This window comes from Fringilla coelebs (genome assembly GCF_963513975.1).
Source record: "Fringilla coelebs genome assembly, chromosome: 25".
Taxonomy (NCBI): domain Eukaryota; kingdom Metazoa; phylum Chordata; class Aves; order Passeriformes; family Fringillidae; genus Fringilla; species Fringilla coelebs.
The window spans coordinates 2,163,569-2,188,707 of record NC_140051.1 but is presented as its reverse complement, the minus strand read 5'-3'; the positions used below and the strand labels follow the sequence as shown (position 1 = coordinate 2,188,707).

At 53.7% G+C, this 25,139-nt stretch overlaps 1 protein-coding gene across 1 annotated transcript in view; it reads left to right on the top strand.

Moving 5' to 3' along the window:
- The window catches only part of NECTIN1 (nectin cell adhesion molecule 1), a gene marked incomplete at its 5' end in the record, with an annotated part of 90,883 nt that overhangs the window by 34,180 nt on the left and 31,564 nt on the right, over positions 1-25,139 (top strand). The window contains 4 exons of the mRNA XM_084221584.1: positions 8,412-8,762; positions 9,518-9,820; positions 10,380-10,497; positions 12,235-12,386. Coding sequence (XP_084077710.1) covers positions 8,412-8,762; positions 9,518-9,820; positions 10,380-10,497; positions 12,235-12,386 — 924 coding nt within the window. The remainder of the gene's footprint in view (positions 1-8,411; positions 8,763-9,517; positions 9,821-10,379; positions 10,498-12,234; positions 12,387-25,139) is intronic.

Below are 25,139 nucleotides of genomic sequence, written 5' to 3'. Positions count from 1 at the left end.
CCAGCGAAGGGTGTCTGTCCATTGCATCTGTTGGTGCCATGTTTGCATTTGTCTTGTTTGCAAAGCTTTTCCCTACTTGTCAGCCACCAGAACATACATCACATTCTCCTGGTTACAAAAAAACTCGCTTGTTTCTGTCTTTCGAAACAAATTACAGAAGAACAGAGCGTGGCATTCCTGCTTGCAAGCGGAGGAAACATTTCTTTTTAACTTCGGGAGATAGTGAGATATCAGCAATATGTTATATCCTGAGAGATAATGGGAGGAAAGCAAAACCACAGGCAGAAAGCTGTGACTGTTAAACATACATTTCAGCTATAGGAAAGTCAGAGTTTTGATCTTCTCCATGAAAATTACAGGGCTGGCCAGCACCAGCGGGCTTTGGCAGGGATGCTTTTTTCACCACGTTTTGGACACAGGACCAGCATTGGGATCTTTGATAATTTCCTGTGACCGGGCATCTCTGCTGATGAAAGAGGCTTGGTTTGAGTGGGGACAGAGGGAATTGGCTGCTGGGGCAGCCAGAGGAGGCTGCCAGTTATTAACCCTGGCGCTGAAGTCACGCCTGAGTCAGCAGAGTTTCGGCTTTGTCCCGTTCCCATTGTGGAGGCGAGTGAGTCACTCCCTGCTCCAGCCCTGAGAGCTCCCCCATTTCCTGCTCCAGCTCCACAGACCAGCGAGGGGAGGAAGGATCTGATGCTCTCTCATTTTTCTGTGCCATCGAGTTTATTTTTGTTTTTATTGAATCTCTTCAGTCTCAAGTTCCCTCCTTTCGGAAATGAGGCTCTCCATGGGTTACTATCTTGATCCCCTCTTCACAGCTCCTCATTAAATCTCTCCTCCTTAGCACCTGGAGAGCTCAAATAGTGAGGAGATTTAGCACTGGACCAGAACTCCTTGAACAATATCCAAGGCAACAAGAAAGTCCAAGAAAGAGGCAGAGCAGAGAAAACACTCGTGTGCATTTGAGGACTCAGCCCATCAAGATAAGGTCTCAGGACAGTCTCAGCTTAATTAGCTTCCTTCTTCTCAAAGCTCCAGCTTCTTTCCCTTCCTCCACACTCGATTTTCCAGCTTTTCTTCCCCACCCAACCACCAAATAAGCATTGGCTCTGCTTGTGGTCCTCTTTCTTTTGCTTACAGGTTAGAATTGGTTAGCAAAAAGACTTTGGTTTTTTCCTTGCTGGCAGGCAGTGACATGATTCCAGAGAGAAGAGTCTTGGATTTTTGGTTCTTTGTCTTTGCCTGGCCAGCTGCCTGCTTTTCCTAGTGCAGAATGTCATCCTGGACATGTCCCCTGGTGGAACAGTGGCTGGGGATGAGCAGAGGAGAGCGAGTGGGCTGGGGTGTGGTGGTGGAGACACAAGAGAGGTGGGAAGATGTTTAAGGCTACAATGGAAAGAAGGCAAATCAAAGAAAGGCACAAGCATTGACCAGCTGGAGAGGCAATCCTGGAGACAGGCAGTGGGGAGGGAAGGAGTTGTGACGTGGAAATTACAGGACAAAGGAGACTGGAGTTGTGAAACCGAGCACTGGACAGGTGTGAGCAAGAGCCCACAGCAGGAAAAGAGCTGAGGAAGGAGCTGGAGCCACATCCAGCCCACAAGGAGAGGGGAAATGAGCCAAGTGGGCAGCAGTGGGGCACGCCAGGCTGGGGCACAGGCAGGCTGAGTGTGCTCAGGTGTGGGAGCTGGCAGCCGGCTGAGCCGGGCGCGCTGGGGCGGGCCGGGCGCTGCGCGGCGCGGACGGAGCCTTTGTGCTTTGTTTGCTGAGCACGGGCTTTGGGAGCTTTATTGCAGGAAGGCCTTTCCCAGTGCTGCGTCAGCTCTTTCTGCAGCAACCCTGCTCTGCCAGCCTCCCTGCTTTTGCCATGGGGCATGTTCCCCTCCCCGTGACTTGGGGGGTGAAGCAAAGCAGCTGTGAGAAAGGCAGGGAAGGAACGGCAGGGAGTGAGAGCTGGGAGCAGAGGCAGGCTGCTGTTCCCATCCCATTCCCCTGCTTTGTGCCCTCTTCCTGGCTGGATGCAGCTGGGGATGTTTGCAAAGTTGGAAAACTCGTGGCCTAGTCTGGTGGCCATCCCTGTCTCTTCAATCTGTGGCCCATCCCACCCTGGCCTCTGCTTTTCTTTCATCTCTTTCTACGAGGAGCACTGGGACAAGCATGGCCTTGCTCTTGCTCGGGACCTGTGTGTGAATCCCAGCAGTGGCTCAGTGACCAGATTTCCCAAAGTAGAACAGGGAATAAGTGGAGCATCGATGGATGAGGCCCTTTGGGGAAGAGCTTTCATTCAAGGGGCTCCTGAGGCTGCTTTGTGCCTTTGTGCTCCATTTATCCAGAGAGGAAATCCTGCACTGGCAGGAGAAGGCTTTATCCCAAAGGCTGCCAATGATGGCCTGGCTGGAGACCTCGCTCGATACAAGCCATTGACTGTTCCTGGGATAAAATCATCCCTGCCCTGCTGCCATGGGCTGGATCTGGGTCTGAACCAGTGACCTCGAGGAGAGCACCCCGTGTTTCCCATTTGCAAGCCAAAGGCCAGCCCAGTGCTTTCTGGTTTGGGAGGGATTTATTTGGCTGAGGGCCAGGCGGGCCATTGTACAACGCTGCCATTTCCCGGCAGCTCCCATAAATCTCTCCCAGCTCCCACTGGGAAGGGGGAAGGGATGCCTGGGCGTGCAGTTTCTCTCTTGGGGTGCCCCCACCCCATCCCAGTGTTATCTCAGGCCTTTCATGTGCAGCCATGTCACCTGGAGCTATAATCTTGCCACATCTCTCTCATCTTCCTTCTGAGGCTCCCCCTCCCCTTGTGTTGGAAACTCAGGTTTTACAATCCCTGTGGTGCTCAGGCTCTGCAGGAGTGAATCAGGGGATGACAGAGAGACCTCCAGTGAAAGTCTGCTGCCACAGGAAGGGCCTGGGGTGACTCACTGGAGCCCACTGACTCGCTGGAGCCCACTCCTTCATCGCAACGGGCTCCCAGCAGGGCGAGGCAGGCCATGTGCTCTTGGAAGAGCAGCAGAATCCTGATTTAAATGCCTGGCAATCAATGCAAAACCTCCCTGGCAAGAGCAGAGGTACTAACCCCAACATCTTGGACAAGTGCCACCTCACACCTTTGCTTCTTGCCACCTGAAATTCCCCTGCTGGGATTTAGGATCTTTTTTCCTGTGTTTCCCACCCTGCCTGACACACCTGGGATGTTCCTCTGAGCTGCTGGAGGCTCTGCCCCACATGAGTTGCATTTCAGACTTTGTTTTCCTTTGGAAAGATGAGTTCAGAAACACCAGGAGAGAAAGTGCCACCGAGTGGAAAGTTTTGGGCTCCTGTTCCATCCCACTTTTCCTCTGTGGAAAATTTGCAGCGTCTGTGAGGGATACAGGACCACGGATGGGACATCACTGCCCTGGCCATGGTGCCGTCCCAAAACCAGATCCTTTTGTATGGCTTTGTGCAGGTTGAAGTGTGATGCATTGATTTGTCCTTCTGCAAGATCCCAGCTGCTGTGACTAACAATCAGGAGCTTTGTGACATCTGCATCAGTCATGATATTGCCACACCAAAGGGTGGCTCATCACACTCTGCCAAGGGCTGTTTCAGTGCCCTGTGGGGGAGATGAGTATCAGGAGGGAGAGAAATCGGTGAGAGGCTCAGCAGAGGCAAGGTTGTGCAAAGCAGAGTGCAGTTCACATGGCTCTTAACAAAGAGGCATTGAGTGAGGTTGTGACAGAGCTCACCCAGAGCCTGGAGATCATTTCCAGAGCTTTCTGTATGGGGGAGCAAGAACCTGATTTGCAAGTGTGGGAGCTTCGCTGGAACAGCACCTCCTGGGCTTTTAGGAGAAAGGGTTTCCAGCTCCAAGAGCCACCACCTGCCACTTCTGCTGTGTCCCAGTGCCCCTGACAGCCAAGGAGTGCAGCCCTCCCTTCCCAGCCCGTGTGCCTCGGGGCACCCCGAGCTGTGCACCGAGCCCCCGAGGCCTCGCTGAATATCTGGGGTTGGGATCGTGGGGAAAGGCATCAACACAAACCACTTCAGAGGCCAAGGTGGAGGAGTAGGATCTCTGAGGTCTGCACTAATGAGGTCTTGGCACCAACATGTCTTTGGCACACGGCTGGGCCCTTTTTGGTCCGTGACAAAAAATAACACCACCAAACTAATGAATAAAATGCAAGTGGGCAAGCTGCAACCCATCCAGCTAATCCTTGCTCGGGTGCTGGCTGCCCCTGGGAGGTGTCAGCATGGATTGGTGGGCACTGGGAGATCTGGGCTGTGAAAATGGCAGGATTCATCCCAAGCTTTCTCCCTGCCCTACCAAGCACACGGATCGTTCAGCAAAGGAGAAGCGTGGCCAATCCCAGCACTTCACACACACGCACATCCAGCTGAATATGTTCAAACCTCTCCAGAGGCTGATTAGTGATTTTATTTTCTCCTCCTCTGCCGGCCGTGCGTGCTCATTGCCATCAATTATCTATGCATTTGCCCTGATGAATTATTGAGTGTGTAACGGGGCGAGGGAAGGCCTGCCAGCCCAGCTCAGTCACCTTGCAAACGAGCCCTCTCCAGAGCGTGGCAGCAGCCAAATTTGCCCTCTGGCTTCTGATTTAGGATGGGAAACTGATCCAGCAACCTCCCAAACCTCTTTCCCCTATCTGTCCCCCTTCCTCATCGCTGCATTGAGGTGAGGGTGCTCCTGGAGCAAAATGAGTACATTGTTTTCCTGAGTTAAGGCTTGGGTGAGTGGAACAGAGAGAGTTTTTCCTGTCTTGCAAAAGAGTTGTTCAGTCACCTGGAAAGGAAACGCGATTTCCGCGCTGTGTTTGGGGTTTTTCAGGGTGCTTTTTTGTTTGTTTTCTTTGGTTGTTTTGTTCTGCCGGGTGTTATTTTTTTTGTTCTCCCTTTTTCCCTGGAGCCTTGAGAAAGTTTGGAATGTGTTTTTGTCAAGGCTGCTGCGTGTAAGGGCCTGAATCCCAGCTTTGGCAGCATTCGGTTGTTGGCAAGCTGTCCTCACTCAACTGGCACCAGCTTTTCCCCTGGCCAAAAGTCTGGCTCTTCACACCTGGGCACAGGAGGGTTCTGCAGGACCATTGTGGGTTCAGAATCAGGTTTATCATCTCCAAAATCCACTTTTCCTCCAGTTTATGTCCAAGCCCAGCCTGTTTTGATGCATGGGCCCCATGGCAGTGGGAGGGTAGAGCTGGGAGTTGTTGCTGCTTCTCAAGGTCAAGATGAATAACTTGATTTTTAAAAGGGCCAGTTCATTAATTTGCAGGGAAATCACAGCATAAAGGAAGGGCACAGTAATGATGGATGGAGTGAGGGACTGGACCGACCTCCCCTGTGCTATCCATCACATTCCCTGCTGCAATGGCTGCAGCTCGATTGACTTTATCTCCATTCGAGAGGCACACGTCGGTTGCCCACCAGTGGTGGCAGTGCTCATGCCATGAGGGACTGCCAGCCCTGCAGGGTGACTCTGAGGAGAATCTGCTGTCCTTCCACCCTCTTCTGCCTGCACTTTGCCTCCTCTTCTGCTCCCGGGCACCGGAGGAGACGCTGAGCTGAGACTTCCTGCGCTGGCGGACGGGGCCGCTTTCTCGGGGTGTGGAAACGCCGGTTCAAAGGGCCCCGCCGGGCCCCGTGGGGGGCCAGCGAGCTTGTGGGGAGCAGAGCCAGCTCTTGTGGGGAGCAGAGCCAGCTCCTGTGGGGAGCAGAGCCAGCTCCTGTGGGGAGCAGAGCCAGCTGTGGCAGCGCCCCAGCCGCAGGCAGGCCCCGCTGGGCGCACGAGCCCTCGGTGGAAGAGGCGCTGATGATTCCGCGCTCCCCCGGCCCTGGGAGCCGAGGGAGCGCTGAGCACACCCGGCCGGGCTGGGCCGCTCCCAAGGCCCTGGCTACGTGATTGAAGTGCTCCCCAGCAAGCTGCCACACGCTCCGGGAGGCTCTGGAGCCTTCCGAGCCAGACTGCTCGGCAAAGCTGTTCCTCACCTCGGCAGGTGTGGGCAACGCCGCCAGCGGCTCGCTCACCTCCAGGCTGGAAGGAGCAGCATATGCTGCACAGCGTGGTGGAGACATCTCCCCCTCCCCTGTGCACCCGTTCTTCCCTCAGATCCTGGCGTGGCCTCATCTAAACCCAGCCCGTGCCCTCGTTTCATCAGGGAGGATGTTGTGGCTGCTGGGGGCAGAAATGTCCCGCGCTGTGTCCTGCTGCTGGGACGTCGTTCTGCAGAGGGGAAACGTGGTCCAGATGTGCCTTTCTCAGAGTGGGGCCATCCCCACCCTCTGCTTTGTGCAGGGAAAACTGTGGGAAGATGGCCCTGGCTGTGCTGGGAGGGGAAGGGTGCACCCTGCCAGCCCCAGAGGACACGGTGGCTTTGTGTGTGCAGGCACTTGAGGGCACCAGCGCTTTGCTGTGGCTGTAAGAAGCTCTGGAGAGCATTCCTGAGCACCCAGCTGCAGTGCTGGGGTGTGGGGCTTGGCTCGGGGAACAGGGGGCAAGTCCACACAAAGCTCTGGAGGCCGAGTTTCGGTCGGAACTGCTGATGGCTGTGGTCAGCTGGTGGCGTCTCGTGGCCAGGCTGGGTTGTTGGGGCTTGTCCTCAGGGTCACAGGAAGGAGAAGGGAGAAAGAAGAGGCGTGGATGAGATGTGGGGATTAGGATAAGGCTGGGAACAGGCAGGCAGTGAGGGGGCAACGTGGAGTGTGGGTGGGTGGAGAAGAGTTTTGTCTGCCTGCACTCGTGTGTGTGTCTGTGAAACTGCAGGAAGGAGACTCTTGGAGAAGTCCCAGGGCACATCTGCCACGGGGTCCAACACTGAGGAGTTTATTTTAGCCTTGGACAGGGAGCCATTCATCCCTGGAAGAACAGAGTAGGGTGACATTTCTGTTAGGAGGTGCTGTCTTGTTTCTCTTGCTCTGCATTTTTCTTTCCCCAGCCCCTCTCTCTGTTCCATTACTCTTTCATGTTCCTCACTCTCTGTGCAGAACATGAAAGAGTTCTCTATCTTTCTTTTTTTTATTATCCCTTTCTTTCCTTTCCTGCCCAGCTCCCAGAATCCATCCAATTGCAGATTCTCCCAGAAGCTGGGAGCAAAACCCGCTTTTCTCGTTCTTCCCACCTTGCCTCTCTGTTGTATTTATCATACAAATACTGGCTGTATAATTACCAGAGCATTATCTCTAAACACACAGATTAAGAAAAGACACAGTGGCAGCAAAGATGAATTTCAGGGTCAGGCTGGTGGGAGATACTCTTCTCCATCTGTCAGGGGAGGAATCAACTGAGACAGAAGAGCTGTCATGGACTGCAGCTCCCACTTCTCACAAGCACCTTCCACAGAATCAGGGTGGAAGGTTCCCAAATTCAGCCACTTCTGGGGTTATAAAAAGGCCACTGAAACAATCTGGGTGATACAGGGAGATCATGCAAGGTGTAGAGGAGGTGCCTTAAAGCCTTTCTTGAATGGGAATGATTGCTGCCCTGAAATGAGAGCTGAGTCTTTGCAGCTCCTTTAATTACTGCTGCAGCTCCAATGGGATTAAATGGATGTCTGAGTGTGTGTTAGCATATGTTGGGATGTGCTGTGCTGATAAACATCACATGCCTGCAGACACACATGCCCTGCATATTTACCACAACTGACTCAGTGTCACCCCGAGCTGAAGACAAAAGGGAGGAAGGTGTTATTGATCCAGCCCCGTGCCTTTGGGTGATGATGATGATGAGCCTTAGGCTGGTCATAGTGGGAGGAAGGTGTTATTGATCCAGCCTTGTGCCTTTGGGTGATGATGATGATGAGCCTTAGGCTGGTCATAGTGGGAGGAAGGTGGTTATGGTCAAGAATGAGGCTGCAGGTGGATGCAGGAGGTGCCTTGTAGCCACAAATTGTTCTTGTATCAGCCATGTCAATAAGAAACACAAGCCCTATGAGGAACAACTGAGGGACCTGGGGTTGTTTAGCCTGGAGAAAAGGAGACTCAGGAGTGACCTTATCACTCTCTACAGCTCCTGAGAGGTGCCTGTGCTCAGCTGGGGCTGGTCTCTTTCTCTAGGCAGCACTGACAGAACCAGAGCACACAGCCCCCAGCTGTGCCAAGGGAAATACAGGCTGGGTATTAGGAAAAGGCTTTTTACAGAAAGGGTGACAAAGTTCTGGAATGTTCTGCCCAGAGTGGTGGAGTCACCATCCCTGGGTGTGTTTAACAAAGCTTGGATGTGGCACTGAGTGCCAGGGTTTGGTTGAGGTGTTGGGGCTGGCTTGGACTGGGTGATCTTGAAGGTCTCATCCAACCTGTTCATTCTGTGAATTCTGTGAAACAAGTGGAATAAATAGAGGAATTCCTGAGCCTGATGCCAATAACCACAGTGCTTCTGGGGAGTCCCCAAACGCTCACCAGCTGCCATTTCGTTGCAGGGCTGCAAGCTCAGACTGTCTTGGTCAATGACACCGTCTCGGGGTTCATCGGCACGGACGTGGTGCTGCACTGCAGCTTCACCAACCCGCTGCCCATCGTGAAGATCACGCAGGTGACGTGGCAGAAGGCCACCAACGGCACCAAGCAGAATGTGGCCATCTACAACCCCGCCATGGGCGTGTCCATCCTGTCCCCCTACAAGGAGAGGGTGACGTTCCGGAACCCTTCCTTCAAGGATGGCACCATCCAGCTGTCCCGGCTGGAGCTGGACGATGAGGGGGTTTACATCTGTGAGTTTGCCACCTTCCCAACCGGCAACCGGGAAGGGCAGCTGAACCTCACCGTGCTGGGTAAGGCTCTGGGCAGGCTCTGCAGGGTGTACCTCTAGTCCAACAGAGCTGGAGGAAGCTGAGATTCACATCCTGGGAGCTCAGGGCGAATTTGGGCTGTAAATTGTAGCTGGGATGGATTTTTAAGTTGGCTGGGGAGATGTAAAGAGCAGGGAGCACAAAGCAGGTGGTTCTGAGACAGCTGAGCTGTCACACCTCTTCTTTTTCCAGGCCTCAGTTCCCCTTTTCCCTCCACCTACACTCCTAATGTAGGTGCAGTAACAGTGACCAGGTCCCTGTGGGAGTGGTGAGTTTTAATGAGCTGGGGCTGTCAAGAGAGAAGAAACAACAGATTGATCCTAAACTCAAGCAGAGCTTGTCCCTGGAGCTCAGAGCTGTGAGTGAACAGACCCCACCCAAGGTCTACATGAGTTGTTTTCTCTCAAATTTTAGTTCCTTTCTAACACAGGGAGGAAAACCCCTGGGAGGAAAGGATTGACTTTCCATATATCTGTGCGTTTAGGGCACCTCCACTATTGTTCCCCCGTAAATGATGCAGGTAGATGGTGCAAGGTGCATAGGCACTGCCATAAAGCAATTATTACATGGGAATTATTGCTGGCAATTTGCACACTCTGGACTCACCACAAGCCCTGTCACAGCCTCAGTGGTGTTAGATGGCTCTCGGGATGTAGCAAACAGAGCAGCACTGCTTTTCTAACCATCCCTTTGCACCCTTTTCTCCTCCTCCTCCTCCTTTCTGCACCCCCCTGCAGCCAAGCCCACCAACTGGATGGAGGGCACCAAGAAGCCGCTAATTGCCAAGTCTGGCAGGACAGAAAAGATCTTGGTAGCCACCTGCACCTCCTCCAACGGGAAACCCCCCAGCACCGTCACCTGGGACACCAAGCTGAAGGGGGAGGCGGAGTTCCAGGAGATCCGGAACAGCAACGGCACCATCACGGTGATCAGCCGGTACCGGCTGGTGCCGAGCCGCGAGGCGCACCGCCAGCAGCTCATGTGCGTGGTCAACTACCAGCTGGAGAGGTTCACCGACAGCATCACCCTCAACGTGCAGTGTAAGGGGCCTGGGCACGCTGGGAGGGCTCCCCCGGCTCTGGGGGAGAGGGGTTTGTGGTGGGCTGGTGGAGGGGCTGCGGTTGTGGTTTTGAGGGTGAGGATTGAAAGGATCTTTTGGAATAATTGTGGGTTTTTCTCTTTTTCCTGCCTTCTTTCTCTGTCTCTGCCGTGTCCCTTTTGCTCCCCTTCTCGCTGTCTTTTGCACTCCCTCACATTCCTTGTCCCATCATCTTTCCCTCCTTATGTTTCTCTCCTTCCCCCACTCCTGCCTCCTCATCTCTTCCTATTTCATGTTCTCCCCTTTCCTTTTCCACATTCCTTGTCCCATCACCTTTCCCTCCTTGAAATCTTTCCTTCTCCCACTCCTGCCCCCTCACCTCTCCCTATTTCATTCTCTCCCCTTTCTCACAATCTTTTCCTCTCCTTTTAATCTCTCTCCTTTTCCCACCCGTGCCCCTCATCTCTTCCCATCCCATTTCCTCCCCTTTCCTTTCCCACAACCCTTTCCTCTCTCCTTTTCCCCCTCCTGCTCTCCTCCCTTTCCCCCCACCCCTGCAGATGAGCCAGAAGTCACCATCGAGGGCTTTGATGGCAACTGGTTCCTGAACCGCAAGGATGTGAAGCTGATCTGCAAATCTGATGCCAACCCCCCAGCTCACACCTACGAGTGGAAGCTGTAAGTGTCCCCAAAGCCCTGCTGCCAGCTGCAAATGTCACCTCCCAGCAGGGACAAGGAGTCTCTGCAGACACCTCGCTCACCCTGTGGTCACTCGGGGCTCAGTGCCATCAGTGTCAGTGGTGTCACCCCAAGGTACAGCCTGTGCCTGTGGTGAAGGTGGCTGCCAGCTCAGTGCAGCCTCAATATCCAGGGAAAACTCCCCCTTCTCACCTCGCTGGGATCATACTCTGCCCTGGTGACGTGAGGCAGCTGAGATGTGACAAGGTGATTTATGTGCCCAGCACCACCAAGTGCCTCGGCAGCAGAGCTGGGAAAGAACCCAGGATTTCCCTGCTTTGAAAATGCACAAATAACACAAAATTTGTCTGTGTGTGAACAACCTTCCCCTGGAATCAGCTCCTCACGTGACTGACATTAAACAGCAGCATTTCCTTGTCCTCAGGTTTCCAGCTTTTGGCTGAACACAGTAAAGGGACTTGAAAAGTGAGTGAGGGGTGTCTGGGCAGTCAGGTGGGAATTGATACAACCTGATGTGGTTCTCCTGCTGCTCTTTCTTCTCTGTAAGCACTCATGTAGCTTTAAAAGAGGAAGATCAAATGGATCCTTTCTTCTTTTCAGCTGGCATTTGTCATCAGGAGAGAGGCTCTCAACATGGCTTTGCAAGGAGCACATTCTCTCTCATTCCACTTCCCAGATCAAACTGTTCAAAGTGAAAGTCTGAAGAGGATTGTTTTTCTTGCCTTTTTTCCTAGTTCTCCATCCCCAGCTCTCTCCATCTGCTGGTTCTGCCAGTCTGACTTAAACTCTGAGGGGCTCTCTGGGTTCCTCACAACATTTCCAGGAAGGCCTCAGAGGCAAAACCGCACCCAAGGCAGAAGAGATGCCACTTGAGGCAATTTCTGTGCCTGGAGTGTAAAACCCAGCAGTGCTTTTCCTCTCCTCCCATTTGGATGGTGATGAGCAGCAGTCAGGGGAGCTGTCAGAGGAGGCAGCAGCCTCCTGGACCATCCCACCCCCCCCTTCTGAGCACCCTGTGCTCTTGTTTTTATAGGTTCAGGGCTCTCTAGGACCATGGTTAAGGTGTTTTTCCATCAGCTTTGGGATTGTTGGCTTGATGCAGCTGCAAAAACTGTGTTTTTTGTACATGTGTGTATATGTAGACATGCAGAGTACATGCATTCAGGCTCTGCTTCACACTCCTAATTCTACCCCCGTTATTCCCTTTTGTTTCTTATAAATTGCTGACAATATGTGCACATTTGGGTCGGGAGGAGGAGAAGGAATTACTTGAGTAATTTTTAATTGCCTAAGAGGAGTAATTACTTTACTTTGCTTCAGTAATTAAGAATAACCAGGCCATGTGTGTCTTTTCTTAACACACAGGGGCTTTAAAAAATTTTTTTCATCTGCCTTTGTCAATTTATTTTCTGTATCTCTGGGTTTAGTTTTGCATTATTCCAGTTTCACACCTACCTGACTGTTCCAACATGGGCAGGGCTCTAAATCAACACTGCTGTCCTTGGAATTAACACTGGCTGGTCAGGAAAGGCAAATGGGCAGGAAATTGGGCTAAAACAGGCTCAGGTTGTGTCCCTTTCCTGCCTTCATTAATGGGGATTTTCCAGCCAGCACCTCCAGCTTCCACACCTGCCCGAGGGCAAGCACAGACCCAGAACGTTGGTGTCACCTTGGGGTGTCACCTGTGGGGTCAAACATGATCTCTGTCCCCTCCAGGCCAAACGGGACCCTGCCAGGGAGTGTGGAAATCCAGAACAACACCATCTACTTCAAAGGGCCAGTGTCCTACAGCGTGGCTGGCACCTACGTCTGCGAGGCCACCAACGCCATCGGGACACGCTCGGGCCTGGTGGAAGTCAATGTCACAGGTAGGACAGCACCTGGGCTGCTCTGCAGCATGGAAAAAGGGTGGGAGGGAGACAAAGGTGTGAGCAGTTCCATCTCCTCGATCACACTGTCTCCTTTCAGGGTGGGAATCTCCTGAGGGAAATGGGGCAGTGGAGTTCTTGGCTTTGTGCTGGTGTTGCACTGGTTTGCTGTGGATTTTCTCCTTTTCTCTTGTGGTCTTTTTTCTTTCTTACACCAATTCAGTTTGTTCCTCCCTTGCTTTGGATTCAGAGAGATTGTTGTACATGTTAACAGCAGAGGCACGTCAGGGAGATATTGATCAGAACGAGGGGCAGGCTGAGGATGTGGAACTGCCAGGAAGGCAAGAGGTGGATGAGTCACTTGTCCAGGATGGTGTTTGGTATTCCTGGTGTTGGGCAATTCTCATGATTCTTCATCTGAGCTCCTTGCAGTGCTGCTCTGTGAACTCACTCACCTGCCTGCCAGGGATCCCTGTGGGTGCTGGAGGAGCTTTGTCTGGGCTCCAGGGGGGAGCAACATCCCAGGCTGCAGGCAGTGGGAAGTGATGCTGTGATGCCACAGAGACAGAAGGGATCTGATGGCCTGCAAAGCAGCGTGGCCACAGGAGGGAGGGAAAGACGTGGGCAAGCTTAGGTAGTGTCAGGGAGAGAAAGTCATGTCAAGAAATAGCTTCAAGAGGAGAAATAACATATGGCAATAACCTGAATTCTGAAAGTCAGTGACATTGTGAGACATCACCAAGGGGGAAAAGTGGCTGTGGGTGCTTTGAGAGCAAGAAAGGGACATTTATCCCATTCCTTTGGGGTAAAAGGAGTGACATGGGTTATCAGGCAGTGACTGGTGGGTCTCAGGAGGGCTGGAAGTGCCTCTTGGAGCAGTGAGGTGGGGCACAGCCACTCTGCAGCGAGCTCTGGGCTGCAAACAGGATGGGCAATGAGCTGAATGAGGTGCACTGGGGGTTTCCTAGGCATGTGGAACACAGGACAGGCTCCCAGGGCTGTTACCTCTTGCTCTGTCCAGCCCAAGGCAGTCAGAGCTTCGCCTGCAACCCCAGTCCTTGGGGAGTCGTCTGACCTGAGGGTGATGAAACCCCAGCCCCCTCCACCAGATTTCTCTGGTGGTAAATGCTGAGCAAGCACAGAGCTGAGGCTGGGGCAGCTAAAATTAGCAATAACTCCGTGTTTGGCACCCTCAGCACCTCAGCTCCCCTTTCTAACTTGGGCAAACCAGGCTAAGCTTCCTCTATCCACGTGCTTGGAGGTCAATGGATGGGATGCGCTAATTAGATGCTAATTACCCGGTATTTGTTTATGATCATTATCACTTTAGCAGGCCTTTCATTCACACCTCCTGTCCTGGATCCCTGCCTGCTGAGTTGTTCCTGGTGCAGACATTTCTCCGGGGGCTGTTTCTTGTGCCAGGGAAAGGCACTGGAAGAACAAAACCCTGCCCAGCCACCCAAAACCAGGGCAAGGTCATGGCCAATATCAGCTGCTGGCAGTTCCAGGGGAGTTGTCACCTCGGTGTTCCTGGGGCAGTGCCTGGTACAAACGGAGCTGACTCCCTTTGGCAACACAAATCCATCCCACACAGTGTCCAGAGCCTTGGGGCATGTTTGAAACAGTGAGCAGAGCTTAAAAACCCCCAAGGTCAGCCCTCAGACAAAGAAGGAGGTGGAGTAGGGACTGAAGAAGACTTTGAGAGTAAGAGGCTCTCACCTTCCATCCCTCCATAGCCTCTGTGTCCATTTCTTGCTGTCATCCTGCCTGTCCAGCCACCCCTTGTCATTTGGGGTGTCAGAGCACCAGGCACAGCCCTCTCTTTGTGTTTCCTACCCATTTTTTGATGTGTCTCAGCACCACAGTGGCACTGAAGGTGGCTGCACCAGCTCACCTGCACAGCTCCTCCAGACACAAGGGGCTGTGGCTTCTCCCTCTGGAATTTGGAATTGTCTTTTCCTGGTGTTTTTACAAAGGACTGGAAAAGAGCATCGTTCTCAGGCTCCACCAGCACAGAGGGAGTGGGGGCTGGCAGGATTTTTGGGGTTGGGTTGGTGTCTGCCTGCCTCTAATCTCAGCTGGCTCCCAAAGGTCCTGGCTGTGGGGTTGGGGTTAAATGAGAGGGAATGAAGGGCACACCCACAGCTGCCCTGCGAGGACGGATTAACAGCCAACCCCACAGGCCAGGCCTGCACCACATCATAAAAAAAAAACCCTTTAATAATTCATGGGATCTGAATATGTTTATCCAGCTCTCCCCAAGGAGCGATTAGGCCGGTGCTGGGGAGGGCTCACCCTCCTCACTCAGCTATTACAGGTACATTTGTTTGGGTCTTGCAGGCAATTTAGGGATTGTCAGTGGACCACGAAACCTCTTTCAAGAGCTGCATGCAATAAATGGAGTTCAATCTAGTGAGCAGCCAGCCTTGGGAGGGAAAAAAAAACAACACGCAAGGCTGATGCAGAGAAAACCCTGCAGCAGCTTTTCCCCTTTCTGTCTCCCTGTTCTCCCCCCCTTTTACCACCCAAAATCTTCCCTCCAGGCCCCAGAGAGGAAAAGTGCAGGGCTGGTCCAGCCCCCTGATGGGGAGGGCAATTTGTTCAGAGGGAGAAGGCTGAATGCTTCTCTGAGAGTTATGGCGCATTAAAGAGATTGATAAGTGGAAATTTAATATTTTATTCCAGCAATCTGTTCCCCTAATAGCTTCTCCTGCCTTGCAGGACCTTTGTCAGTCACAGGCAAGCCATGTAGTGTGACATGTAACTATTTATTACAGGCAGTGGGTGACAGAATAAAAGGCTGTGCTTATGGACTGCACATGTGTGGTGGTCCTGCACAGAGAACTGGCCATGGACATTCACCTGTGTGATCCCAATCTGCATCCTGGCCATGGATATTCACACCTGTGTGATCCCAATCTGCATCCTGGCCATGGATATTCACACCTGTGTGATCCCAATCTGCATCCTGGCCATGGATATTCACACCTGTGTGATCCCAATCTGCATCCTGGCCATGGATATTCACCTCTGTGAATCATCCCATTTGTGTCCTGGCCATAGATATTCATATGTGTGACACCAATGGACTAACACACCTGTGTGATCCCATTTTTGTCCTGCCCATGGACTTACACACCTGTGTGATCCCATTTTTATCCTGCTTATGGACATTCACACCTGTGTGATCCCATTTTCATCCTGCCTGTAGATATTCCCACCTAAGACTCCCAATTTTCATCCTGCCCATGGAAATGGTTTGCCCAAACCTGTGTGCACAGGGATGCCCTGCTGCCCAGGGCAGGATGAAAACGGGAATTTTGGGAAATGGGAATTCCTGCACAGGGCAGGAATAGAACATTTGCATGTGGGAATGTCCATGGATTGATGAACATGGGCTTTTCTGGGTGCAGCAGAGCATGAACACACCCTGGCTCTGTGCAGGAGACATTCACCCACTTGTGCACTGGCTCCAGACAGAGGAAGCACAAGGAGAAAGGGAAAAAAATGGCAAATGGACCTGGGATGGAGACTCACAGAGCTGGGGGAGCAGGGAGAGCCTGTGCCAGCAGCTTGGCAGCCCTGGCCTTGGATGTGCTACAGGCTGGGGGGGAGGAAAAGCTGGCAGGGGTTGCTGACCCCCCCTGCTCACTTGGCTCCCAGCAGGGAGTTATTTACACACCAGCAGCGCTCTCATCCCGGCAAGGTCACTGCAAACAGCCCTGGGGCTCACTGGAGCTGCTGCCACACAGCACCAGGCTGGGAAAAGCCCTTGCTGGGAAGTCCTAAATGCCAATTCCTGCAGCAGGTGCTCCCACAGCCAGGCAGATTTAGGGGGGAGGATGTGGGGCCGGGGGGGCCAAAGAGGAGCAAGCCCCGAGGGGGGGTCTGGCTGATGCTAATCCTCCAGAGTGGCTGTGCATCCTGTCTGGTGGCATCTGTGCCAGCAGCCCCCACGGGAGCAGGGCTTGACTGACAGGGGATAGGTGACCTGAGAGAGAGATTAAAGCCTAAGACACGTTTGGCATCTGGCCCAAAAGCTGTCACACTCTGAAAGGCCAGGGGCAGCTGCTGAACTGCTGGATTAGCTGCCAGTGGTTTTTCCATCCCCACCCCTGCCCTGCAGGAACCCCTGGGAGGGAGAGGAAAGCTTGGAAAGCTGGAGATGGACATGCAGAGGTGCAGGGGGGAGGGAGGAGGTCAGCAGTGCTCTGGGCTTCTCAAATTGCAGCTTTGTCCCGAGGTTTCTCCTTATCTTGCCTCGTGTACATAACTTAACACACGAGCAAAGTCCTGGGATAATTTGGCGTGGGCTGTTCCGGCAGGGAAAATTTGCCATCAGCAATCTGGCTCTGAACAAACCATACAGGGTCATTTCTGTGTTTGCTGAGGCCATCTGGGAACCGGGGAGCCCCGTGAATACGTTGGATTTCAGGTTCCTGTTCCTCCCTGGAGCTGCTGCTCACGTTGTGAGGATGTTTGCTTTCCCAAGGTAGAAGGAAATCCAGGGTCTTCCTCTGGAAGAGCTTGGGCTGACACATGTCCAGCAGATAATTCCTCTTGGACTTTGACATTTTCTTCCGTGCCCATGGCTACAGGGAGAATTTGGGCTGGTGCTGGCTTTTCCCTTGGCCCTTAGGATTGAGAGGAAAAGGATGGTAATGGGGCTTAAAGGAAAAACATGTCCACATGAAGCAGTCTTTTAAAATATCCCAGCAGATGAGCAGAAGAGCTTTTGAAAGCTGATTTCCAGTGGATCTGCATATCACAGAAGAATTACTGGGTGTCTAAAAATACCCTTTTTCTGATCTGGGCTCTTCCTTCCCCTGGGAGCAGCCTCCTGTCCCTCTGGGTTCTCTGATGTCTAATGAGGTTTGGCTCCCACCTCTGCCAAGGATCCCACTCCAGCCGTCTCCAGGAGCTCTCTGATAGGGATAATTTCATCTCCTTCTGTCACACAGCACTAAAATTGGCCAGCAGGTTCAAAAAAGCAGCAGATAAAGGATTGATGGACAGGTGTGATGATTTGCATGCGCCTCATTTTGATTGAAAAACAGCATTAAGAGAAAGATGGGATTCTTTCAAACCTCTACTTTTGAAGCCACTCTTGTGATGGGGAAGGTTTGGGGAAGTTTGTGGCCTCACTGTTGAGCCCTGGGCTGCTGCAGGAAGAGGGCAGGAGATGCGTGGAGCCTTGCAAAGGGATCAAAGAGAACCTGTGGGCTGGGCCAGGTGCCAGGCTGAGCCCGGGGTGACCTCCTGTGTCTCTGCCTGCTCTCCCAGCTGCTGTCCCCGAGGTCTGGCTGCTGGCACAGGGACAGGAAGCTGGGCTGAATGCAACAGCTGGCAGAGGCGGGCACGGGCAGATAGTGTTGCTGCTTTAATTCCTATTCATACAGCACTCCCTCTTTTTATAAGGGCTGGGGGGTGGCAGGGGGGGAGGCTTTTCATGCTGGCATTAAAGCCTGGCTTGTTCCCCCTCCCTCGGCTCCGCAGTCTCCTGTTTCTCCAGGCTGCTTTTCACAGGGGCTTTAATTCTCTCCAGGCTCTTCCTAATGGATTTTTCACATGGGGCCCCTGAACACGCTCAGGCATCGCACCGGGTTCCAGAAATTTCACGCCCCCCCTTGGACACAAAAAAAGGGGATCCCTTTCCCACACTTCCCCCTCTCCCCTTGGTGCTGCTCTGTTTGAAACGGGGTGGGCAGGGGGGTGGATCCCAATTTGTGGGATTGGCTGTGGTTAATGGATCTGGGTGCAGGGACAGGTGACACGCTGGTCCCCGCTCACCACCTGCTGGTGCCGAGTCACCTGGTCACCTGGTCACAGGGCACAGCCCCTCCTTCCTTGCTGGGAACAGCGAGGGTCAGTGCCCACCCTGCCCTGGAGCCAGCACGGGTCTGTGCCGCCATCCAGTGGGAGTGCCAGGCTCTGGAGTGGCCGGACCCCCTCCCCCCCGGACACTGACCCACCCCAGGGTCACCCCCGGACCCCCAGAGCCCCCCTAGGCCTGGTGCTGGAGGGAGGATGAGGGTGATTTGATCTTCCTCTGTGGGTGAGGAGGGGGTGATTTGATCTTCCCCCTGTCTTCCTTCTTTCTTTCTTTCTCCCTGCCCACAGTCTGGGTTTGTTTTCTCTGGCATGGGAATGGAGGGTGGGGATGGAATGAGGGGAGAAAATAGTTCATTGCCTGAGCAACGTGTGAAACCCACCAGGGATGGAGGGAGGGAGGGATGGATGGATGGATGGATGGATGGATGGATGGATGGATGGATGGATGGATGGAGGGATGGATGGATGGATGGATGGATGGATGGATGGATGGATGGATGGATGGATGGATGTGTTCCTGCTCGTGTCCGAGGTGTTGGCAGTGCCACAGGGGTGGGCACAGGGGTGGCGAGTGCTACATCAGAGGTGGGCAGCACAAAGGGCAGGGAAAAAATAAATATCTCCTGAGAAATCCCCCCTTTTGTCTTCACACATCCAACCTGGGCTGTTAATGAGGCTTTTAACAGGAAAGTGGGCCAAGCTCCTTTAGAAACCAGGCACAGCCTTCCCCTGTCAGATCTGTTCTCAGAGCTGGGAGGCAGAGGGATCTCTGTGCTTTGGGGATCTGCACACCACGTCTGGGCCTTTTCAGGGGGGTTTGGGACCTGTGGGGCCATGCACAGAGTCAGCCTTGCTGTAGGGAACAGCAGGGTGTGAGGAGGCTTCAGAGCTGTGGGAAAATGAAAGATTGAGCCCATGGGGACTTGCTGGGCTTCCCCTGCTCCCACTCAGCCTCCAGGACTTCCCTGCTTCGTGCACAGCTTTGGGAACAAAAAGGCTGGGACAGCGAGGAGGCGCCCCAGGGGGGTGGCTGGGGCAGGGGTAGAGGGAACACTGTGGATGTTGTGTGGTTGAAGCTGAGCCCTCAGCAGGCAGGACCATGAGGGGATGGACGTGACTGTCCCTGGTGTCCCTGCAGAGAGGTTCTGCATTAACCAGCTGGCTGGGGCAGGCCTTCTGCTGATGCAACACGTGGCTTTGGCTTTCCACAGCCCAGCCCCGGCTCCCCGTGCTGCAAGACATGCCCTTGCTGCTTCTCTAAGGCTGTCTTTGGGAAAAAATGCTGGCTCCTGCCTGCACGGCATCCTGCTCCTCATTCTGGCTGCAGCAGGGACCCTCCATCTGTCCTCCAGCCCACTCTGCCCAGTGGGCTGCTCTCTGTGTGGGTTCAGCCTCGCGAGGCTCTGCTCCAGGCAAGTCAGCACTGCAGAAACCAAGACGCTGTTGTCGGGTTGATGTTTCAGGAAAGGCAGGAATTAATCATCTTCCAGGCACAAAAAGACCCAAAACATTTATGGCTCAGGCCAGCAATTGCTCAAATTCAGTGCCTTTGTCCAAAACCTGCAGCTGTTGCAGTGCCTTCAGCTGGGGGAAGCTCCTTTGTCCCTCTCCCTCAGTGGCTGGGCTAAGCTGTGCCAGCAGGGACATGGAGGGGTGTGGGCAGCAGTCACTGCCTCTCATCCCTTTGGAATCTGCTGCCTCTGAGCCCCCACAACCCCGGCTGTGCTCAGGGATGCTGACTCTGCTGCTGGGTCTGCACCTCTCCTTGGCTGCTGGGGGAAGAAGTGAAGGCCAGGAGGCTCCAGGGTTGGCAGAGAGGCCCTGGAGGTGGGAAAAGCATTGGGAGAGGTCTCATGTGAGAAAACAAGGCTGCCACAGGGCATTCAGAGGGCACCTGCTGCCTGAATTGGGAGGCAGGTGAAGGGCTGAGACAAGCATGTGGTGTTTAATGCCTGCTGGACACGGATGTTCAACAGGCTCTGAGCTCAGCCAGGGCTGTACCTGTGCCCAGGAAGGCTGATTGAAGTCCTGGCTCAAACGTTATCTGTGCCAAAGTGTAGGTGTTGAACTGCATGAAAGAGGGAGAGCTGCTTTCTCTTCTCTTTCCTCTGCCTCCTTTTGAGTTTTTTTTTTTTTTTTAAATAGGTCAGGGTAGGAGCAAGATTAGCAGGAGGAGTGGCACTGTGCTGGCCAGGGAAGGGGAAGAAGCAGTGGGAGGGCTGTGTCCTCATGCTGCAGGGTCAGCACAAGGGGTCAGGAGCCAGCAGGGCTCTGAGCAGCTCTGTGCAGCCGCAGGGCACCTGTGGGTGGGAGATCACAAGGTGCTGCTGCTGTGGTTCTAATCCGGGCTGGGCTGTGAGGAGAGGGATGCAGAGCTGGTGGGGCCAGCATGGCACCTGTCTATGCCCACCCTCGGGTGGGATTTGGGGTCTTGCTCCCTGTCAGGAGCACTCTGAGGGACACTGGAACTGGAATTGTGTCAGCCGGTAAAACAGAGCGCGTCCGGACTCAAGACTCGGGGCTGGTGGGATCTGAGCGCGCCTGGAGACACCAGGAGGGCTGGGGAGGGCAAACCACTGCTTCCAGCCTGCTGGGCTCCTGCATGAGGCTTGGCCAGCTTGGCACGGCACCTTCCCCTTGCTGAGGCAGAGCTGACCCCGTGAGGACACCCCTCTTCCCCTTTCCCCAGTTTTTCCCTTCCCTGTTCCTTACCCTCATCTTCCCACCCCCTCACCCCCCGCCCCAAACTGGCAATGAGAGCATGGAGGGAGGGCGCGTTTCCGCATGGTTTGACACTGTTCCCCCTTCCATCTGTCTTTTCCTACCCAGAATTTCCCTACACCCCGTCTCCAATCGATGATCACAAATCCATGGTGCAGCCGAACATCCCCACACCGGTGATTGGGGGCATAGTGGGAGGCGTCTCGCTGGTCCTGCTGGTGGCCGTGGTGCTCTTTGTGGTACTCCGGCGCCGGCGTCACACCTTCAAGGGTGACTACAGCACAAAGAAGCACGTGTACGGCAACGGCTACAGCAAGGCCGGCATCCCGCAGCACCACCCCCCCATGGCCCAGAACCTCCAGTACCCCGACGACTCGGACGACGAGAAGAAGCCGGGCCCCTTGGGCGGCAGCACCTACGAGGACGAGGACGAGGATGCGGGAGGAGAGCGCAAGCTGGGCGGCCCCAAAGCCTACGAGGAGGATGCCAAGAGGCCTTACTTCACCGTGGACGAGGGCGAGGCCCACCCCGAACCTTACGACGAGAGGACACTCGGCTTCCAGTACGACCCCGAGCAGCTCGACCTGGCCGATAACATGGTGTCGCAGACCGACGGCTCTTTTATTTCCAAAAAGGAGTGGTACGTGTAGCTCCACGCCCCTCTGCTACACTCACACACTCGCACACACACTCACACACGCTCACAAACACGCTGGCGAGCGATGCCCTCCCTGCCCCGCACCCCTCCGAGCACACCCACGCACGCCCCGGCCCCGCACAGACTTTTTGGATGCTGGGGGCCAGCGGGCAGGGAGGGCCCCTGGCTTTGCTTACGGATCATTTTTTGGGGAGGGGGGCGGGGCTCGTGCGGGAGGGAGGGCGGGAGGTCGGGTAATTATTTTCTCTCGGTTTTGGTTTGGCTTTTTAATTTCTCTCTTCGACGACTTTCGTCCCCTTCTGTGGTGTTTGTATTGGTCGGTGGCTTAGGTGTTACTCTTTGCTTTAACGACTGTTGCCCAGCCTGTATATTACACTCTGTTTGTGTCTTCATGTCTCAGAGTGCCCTTCCCTCCCCGAGGCTTCCTCCTCCCACTCCCACCCCCCTGAAACACTGGAAATTTGTTTGTATGTTGTCTTCTTTGTTTGTTTTTTAACCTTGGGAGGGGGGCAGGTGGGCTGTCCGTAGGACAGAGGCCAGGAGAGTTTTATGGCAGTGGAAACATAGGTGCCATTATCAGGTGAATGGATTTTGGTTTTTTTTTTTCCCCCTAATCACTTTTTTTTTTTGGTGGGGTCTGGGTGACATTCCCATTGCCTGCTGCACACCTGGAGAGAACCACACTCAGTTTTTAATGATTCAATAAAAGGAAAATGAGGAGAAAGGGGGGAAAAAAACACCCTAGACCAAACCCCAGGTGTAGGGGCTGATAGCAAAGCAGGGAAACAAAACTGCCATTTTCCTCCTACAATTTATTATCGCCTGGCTTTTCATTTTTCTGTCTTTGTTTGAGTGTTCTTTTAAACGAAAGAAAAGGAGTATTTATTGCTGACACTTTTCCCCCTGTGATGGCTCAGAGAAAGGCTGGCTCTTTTTGTTCTTGTCGCTGTTGTTGCCACTGGTACCAGCCACAGAGCAGTTCACTGGGGCACCACTGTGCCGGGCACATCCACTGGGGAAGGGACCAACTGAGGACACTTTGCTTCCACACATTCACTGCCTTCAGCCATGCTCTGCTCACCCAGGCAGGGCAGGACCAGCCCCTGAGGTTTATTTTATTATACCACTAAGACTTAATTGTCATGTGTTTACACTTTATTTTTTATTTTGGTCAGAGCACGGGGGTGCTCTTCTCTCTCTCTCTCTCTCTCTCCTAGCAACAACCCCAGCCCGTGGCTGCACCACGTAGGTGGCATCGATTGCCACTTTTCCAATATCACATCCCTCTCCTGAGCACAGGCTTGGCAGACAGGGTAGGAGGGATTGAGCCTGGGGTATTGATCTTTCCCTCCTTGCCTTGAGCCACGGCGCTGTGCTGGGGAGGTTTGGATTGCTGCTATCTCTGCTCTGTGAATAAATGGGATTCCAGACTTCAGGGCCCTCTGTGTCACACCGACCATCTCCAAATTAGATTCACTGGGTTGGGGCTTATTTTTCTTCTTGTGGGTTATATATATATAATTTTTTTTTTTAATTCGATGTATAAATAAATCTTTTGTTTGAAAAGAAATCCCCAATTTTCTGAGCTGTATTATCATGCACATCTAAAAATAGCAGGACTAATTCTCCTCCTGCCTTACCCGCTGGGTTTTGTTCCACAGCGGTTCTCCTGCTGCAGAAAGGGAGGAGGGTGGAGAGGCAGGCCCACACAGATGAGTCAAGGTCAGATCTCTGATCCAGGCAGCCTCCAAAGCTTTCCTTTCCTGTGAGGTGCTCGGTGCAGACCACAGCCAGTGCTCTGATTGCATTAGTGGGGTAGGGCAGTGGGCAATCCAATTGTAGGGCCGTAATCTCTCTGCTGTTCCTGCCAGCCCCTCGGGCTTCCTGGCTTCTGGCACCGCAGCCACATGCCACAGGAAGGCTGCTCTGTGTGCTCCCAGGGCCAGGGCAGGCAGAGATTCCCTCGACAGCCACATGCCACAGGAAGGCTGCTCTGTGTCCTCCCAGGGCCAGGGCAGGCAGAGATTCCCTCGGGATCCCTCAGGCTGAACCGCCCCAGCTCCATCCACCGCCACCAGGAGCACCCTGCTAGCAGGAAAGCCCCCAATAAAGGGAATAAAACCACTTAACATCTCTCCAAAGCTCTGATTAGTGATGATTAGGGGTGGGAATGACTTCCCTCCAGTGCCTTGGGAGAGCAGCACACACAGGGCTTTGATTCCCCCAGAGGGAGAGCCTGTAATCTGGCTCAGTGTGTGGTGCAGGGAGAATTCCCAACAAAAGTCCATCTCTGGAGTGAATAATCCTTCAGATCTGAGCCCCAGAGCCAGGCTGGGGACAGGATGGTGACAGTGCAGCACCAAGCTCTGGGCAGGCATCAGCAGGCACCTATGGGATCAGCAGCACAGACCCTGCCCTGCAGATTTCCCCCAGCCCAGGCACACCCTCTGAGGGGGTGGCTTTGCAAGAAAACAATCTTTTATAAAATCTGCAGGGTCCAGCTGTGATGCTTCACATTGAGGCCACTGCTCAGGTCTGGGAAATTCCCATCAGGCTGACCCCACAGCTCTGTCCTAAAGAACAAAGGTGCCAAGGCTGGCACAAGGGCCTGGGAGAGGTCAGGGCTGTAGGGCTGCTCCCAAATTCTGGGGTGGCCAAAGGAACCCCAAGAAATCTGCTTTGGGAGTTACTAGCTTGCCTTTGAAGGTGTCATTTTTGGAGCTGTAGGCTCCTTGGATTATTTATTGCCCATTCACACACTGTCCACTGAGTGAGGGCTCAAAACCCCAGTGGGAGCCAGGGAAAGGAAAGGAGAGAGTGGAGCAAAGTGGGATTTCCAAGCTAGGGCCCGTACACCATTCCCTTCCTGCTGCAGCACTTTTTCCTGCCCTTTTTGCACCAGCCCAAATTTAGGACTTAGCTCAGCCACTTACCTGCTCAGAGTGGTTCAGAAAAGGGGTCAAATGATCATTTTTCATCCAGAACCTGGAGTGGAAGATCCTTAGACAGCGTTGCCTGGCACAGCAGCGAGGCACCCTGCGAGTTCAAGGCTCAGTGCTGCATTTCTCTCATCCTTGAGCTCTTCAGCATTGCTCCCCTGGTGCAATTATCACCTCAGCCATGGAGAAATGCCTCCTCTGTGCTGTCATTTGCTTCTTGCTGTCCCTTGCAAGGTCAGCTAGATGGCCAAGAGACTCTTGGGGTGGTAATTAGCCAAGTGATTAGCCATTAATCCATAGCAAGGTGGAAGAGAACAGAAGTGTGGGGGAAGAAAAGCAGATTGCTGCTTCATCTGAGAGCTGTTTTTGGTCCAGTAATAGCATCACTGCCTTCTCTGGGTAAAAGTGCTCTGAGGGGACCCTTGAAGGGAATCAGATGAGTTTTTCCAGCAGAAAGTGATCCCTGTTCCCACCTGAGTGCAGGAGAGAGGCCCAAGTGAAGACCCACGTGCATCCTGCAGGGAGGGAACGGGCTGGGACTGCAGAGCTCAGCAGCAGGGCCAGCCTGGGCTCTCTTTGCTCTGCTGATGGTGTCACCTGTCC